The 4,307-nt window shown below is 49.4% G+C and overlaps 1 protein-coding gene across 1 annotated transcript; it reads right to left on the reverse strand.

Moving 5' to 3' along the window:
- Positions 1–1,396: 1,396 nt before the first annotated feature.
- Positions 1,397–2,611, reverse strand: LOC124689408. The gene has a single exon (XM_047222946.1). The coding sequence runs from the start codon at positions 2,609–2,611 to the stop codon at positions 1,397–1,399; it is 1,215 nt and encodes a 404-aa protein (XP_047078902.1).
- Between the last annotated feature and the right edge of the window lie 1,696 nt (positions 2,612–4,307).

Consider the following 4,307-nt stretch of genomic DNA (forward strand, 5'->3'; position numbering starts at 1 on the left):
CGACGACTGGGAGGACTGTCGGAGACAGGTGCACCGTTTCAGCGGCAACAGCTACAAGGGATACCCCACTAGGGTGGAGGCGGAAGGAAGATACGCCCGTTATCTAGCGGGAGAGATGAGGGACATGAGGAGGAACCGGATGAAGACCATGGCCTTCGTGATGATGGTCATCATGACCATGTTGGTCATGTTCTATGTGATTGTAGTTTAGGTTAGGACCTACATTGTGAGGTGTATGACGATACTTGTGACGACTATGTACCAAGACTTCTAACTTTGTGAAACTTCGTCGTTCGGTGTTGCATATGCACATGTGTTGTATGAATCAACATTCCGAAACGAGACTTGCGTATTTGTGTACTGATACCGAAATGAAACTTGGCTCTCTATGTGCTTCTCATATTGCATGTAATACTGTATAAATATGAACTGCGTTGTAAATATATACTGCTGTCAAATATGTATTGTAATATGCTGGAAAAAAGCTGAAAAAAGAATTTTCGAATTTATTGCCGGCGCACCTAAATGACCTACTGCCGGCGCACGTGGCATGCGCCAGTGCTGAAAGCACTACTGCCGGCGCAGCTGATGGTGCGCCGGTGAAAAATGTCCTTTGCCGGCGAAGCGTCGAAGGCGCGCCGGCAGTATCCATCTATCGCCGGCGCACTGCCTGGTGCGCCGGCAGTGGCCATTTATCACCGGCGCGTTCGCACCGGCGGGCTCGTGGTGCGCCGGCAATGGGTATTTTAGGTTCGCCGGCGGTAGGCCTTTTCCTTGTAGTGATTCTTGTCTGATTCTCCATGAGCTGCACGCTTACTGAATACAGATACACATGGAAATTCCTCTGATGGTGAACTTCCAAATGGAAATTTAGAAGCGATTGCAAGTTATTATAAATAAAAACACAAAAGCTTGCTCTGCCATCTCCATTCCAAATGGCTATTGCTAATGGTAGACAGACTGGATTTCATGTGCAGGATAACAAATGAGACCAAATTACTACTAATCTGAACATTCTATCAATTTCTTGAGTTTAATCCCCCAAAAAGGAAATCTCTTGGGAGCACGTCCCCACGTACATGCTGAAGCTGTCATACTCCATTGAGGAGTGCATCTTGTCAATTTCTTTTGGTTAGATATCCCACCAAAAGCAAATAACTTCCAAACTGCGCATCTAAATGCTACATCAATGCTTCCACCAGCCAGGGACCAAATTTCTGAAGGCCTTGGCTTACATCTCTCTGTTGGTAATGCTACTAATCTGAATGTTCAGGCAATTTCTTGGGGAGACAAACCAGCCCTCTAGAGCTCCTAACTACTGCTTGTCCTTGCAAGATTTAGAATGGTGCTCTCATTTGAACCTGCTACATCATAGCAATAAGTAAAGTGCAAGAACTTATGCGTCGACTAGCCTACCACATTGTCCAGTGCAGGCAAGGGTCTTTGTTGATGCAAATATCAATCTAGCGGGCACTTCCCCTCTGCAAGCAGAAGCATAGTCTTGAGCGAGGTGCGGTGCTGCTTCCTTGTGAGGGCGTATGAAGGTCTCCACAAATACCTTGTCGCTCACCGCAACAATTGAATTGTGGCTCCAGTTGCGATGTAGCAATCCATTTTCCTTGAGAAACTTTACAACGTAGTGCCTGGGTTTGGTCCGGCCTTCCAGGCTGTAAAGGAGCATTGCTGGAATACGAGCAATGTATGCTGGGTCCAACCCCACCTCGGAGAGGAGGAAATCTGACTTGAGCCGCAGTGATTCCTTTGAGGTTATGAGCACCATTGGAGCCTTACGTATAGCAATGCTCACCTCAACATCCGACCACCCGAACGTGTTCTTCAAGTATTCCACTTTGGCGGCGAGCTTCTCCTCCCCGAGAAATCCGACGGCCTGGAGCGCGTGCCTGAACATCCCAGAGCCACGGGGCACGCCTAGACCCTCGGCGCATGCCACCATCGTCCGGACACGCTCCGGGCTGGTTGTCAGTATCCTGCTGAGACGAATGTAGATCTTGGTAATATCGGAATCACTTAGCCCACACTCCCGCAGGAACGCGACATTGGGCATGACCACCCTATCCATGCTGCGTCTGAGAAGGTAGGGGCTGTTCTTGAGAGCCCGGAAGAGGTTCTCGGGGGAGCCGAAGAGGGGCAGGTAGTGCTGTACTTTGGGGACGATGGATCTAGAGCGGAAGCGGTCGCCGGCGAGCGACAGGAGGCGTGCGATGTCTGGAAGCGACAGCCCCAGGCCGGTGAGCTCCTCGACGACTGGGGAAAGGGTCTTCTCCACGCCGGCGCAGAGCAGCAGCGGATCCTTGACGACGGCGGCAGCGATGTCGGCACTGGAAAGGCCGAGGCCGGCGAGGAAGGCGCGGGCAGCGTCGGGCTTGGAGGGGCACTTGAGGTGGGAGAGCTTCGCGGAGGCCTTGAGGGCCTGGGTTCGGGTGAGGCCGCATGTGTCGACGAGGTAGTCCCCGACGGCGAAGCTAGGGTTTTGGGAAATGCGGGGCGCGGCGGCGGCAGAGAGGAGGCGGTGCAGAGAGGAAATGTTGGGGAAGGCAACGGAGGAAGAGGAGAGGACCTGGACGAGGATGGAGCTACGGAGGCGGAGCATGGCTTCCGCAGGAGACGGCGCCGGCGGCGACGGTCCTTTACTGCTCGACGGAGGACGCCTGTATCAAATCTGCTCCTTGCGCTATCATTGCATCTCAAACGACCCGAGGTAAACAGACATTTGCCATTGCATGGTAGAAAAATGTGCTGCATCCAGGTCCAGTCACCAGACGCAAACACGGTTCAAATATGCGCCTCGGATGCCTCTGGATGGATGATACGGGGTCGCGTCGCGTGACCGCTCGCTTCTCTCACAGCTGGCAGCGACCTAGGTCGATGCGTCTTGTCATGCGCACCAGTACTAACAATGATGCATCGCTTCGACGGTTCGCGCCACATTAAAGCGATGCATCGCCTGCCGAGCGGCCGCTGCCCACCTCTGCCAATGAAATTAATGTCGTTGCCAAGCGTGCCGCGCTCCTCAGCTGCCCCTGCGTATATTAAGAGGGGCACACTCGGTTGCCTCATCATCTCCTCCACACAAACCTAGCAAACGCACAACCTCCACCGTAGCGCCGCCCCCACAAACCCGCGAGGGAATCCATGACTGGTCCAGGTGGCCGGCGAGGTGGTCGCCGTGGTCGGGGACCCCGTGCTAGAGCAGCATCATGTAATAACTCAGAACATAGGAACAACGAAGGGTAGATTTAGAAATGGGATGTGCATTTCATCGCAAAACGGGGAAAATTTTCGCGCCTTATTGCAACTAAACCTAAGAGGGATCGAGGTTCTCTCTCATTTTGCATCTAGGGTTAGGCAATGTGAGTTAGGGAAATTTCGACATGATCTCTTTTGTAACTTGTTACTTTGGGGAATGTTTGCATTTGACAAGTGTTAAACATTTAAATATAAACATCACACAATATAAACAATGAATTTAAAATTCAAACACAAGATATAAATTCAAATCATTTTGAATTTCAAAGTGAATATCAAATACAATATTTAATTAAGAATATAAACATTACATAATACAAAAGCTCATAAACCAAAAACTTGAGCTTTATTGATATACAACACAATTACAAAGTCTTTACAATATTCTTGATACAAGAATTGAGATATTAATGAACAGTAATAAAAGAAAAGGAAAATTACAAGTTTAATTCTAAACTAAACCTAAACTAAGTGTCTTGAGGATGATCTTCCGGTCATATTCACCTTCAAACCTCGCAAATAACAGTCAATTGACTGATTTAGCAAGTGGTACTAGCCAGAATACAAGTGTTAGCAAGATTCAGTTTAGACAGTTAGCAGAAATAACACAAAGTTCAGTTTGGACAGTGAAACTGTCACAGCACACTTGTGCTTGTCCAAAAATCCTGGACAGCATCAGATAAACATAGGCAGACCAGCACTGAGCAAGCCACAGGGGCTCAAGTTTCACCATATGAAGGCTGTTGCTAGCCAAGCAACAGCAAGGCAATGCAAGGGGTGAGTCATAAAGTAACCAGGCTTGTGTGTCATGGCCAGGGAAGAAGTAGAGACCATATAAATAGCACACAAACCCTAGAACCAAGGCACGATCGATCGATAAGATCACCAGGTAAGGGTGAAGCAAGAACAAGCACAGTTCATCCAGCTTCATAACCAAGAACAGAAACCAACACAACCAACTTAGCCACCAGGAATCATGGTGACCCGAGAAGATCAACCGGAATCTGGAGGTGAAGGGCTGTGAACGAAACCCCAAGTCC

Source organism: Lolium rigidum, chromosome 2 (genome assembly GCF_022539505.1).
Source record: "Lolium rigidum isolate FL_2022 chromosome 2, APGP_CSIRO_Lrig_0.1, whole genome shotgun sequence".
Classification (NCBI taxonomy): domain Eukaryota; kingdom Viridiplantae; phylum Streptophyta; class Magnoliopsida; order Poales; family Poaceae; genus Lolium; species Lolium rigidum.

Excerpts from the sequence above, each read along its gene's own strand:
- LOC124689408 (XM_047222946.1), bottom strand. The coding sequence starts at position 2,611 with ATGCTCCGCCTCCGTAGCTCCATCCTCGTCCAGGTCCTCTCCTCTTCC.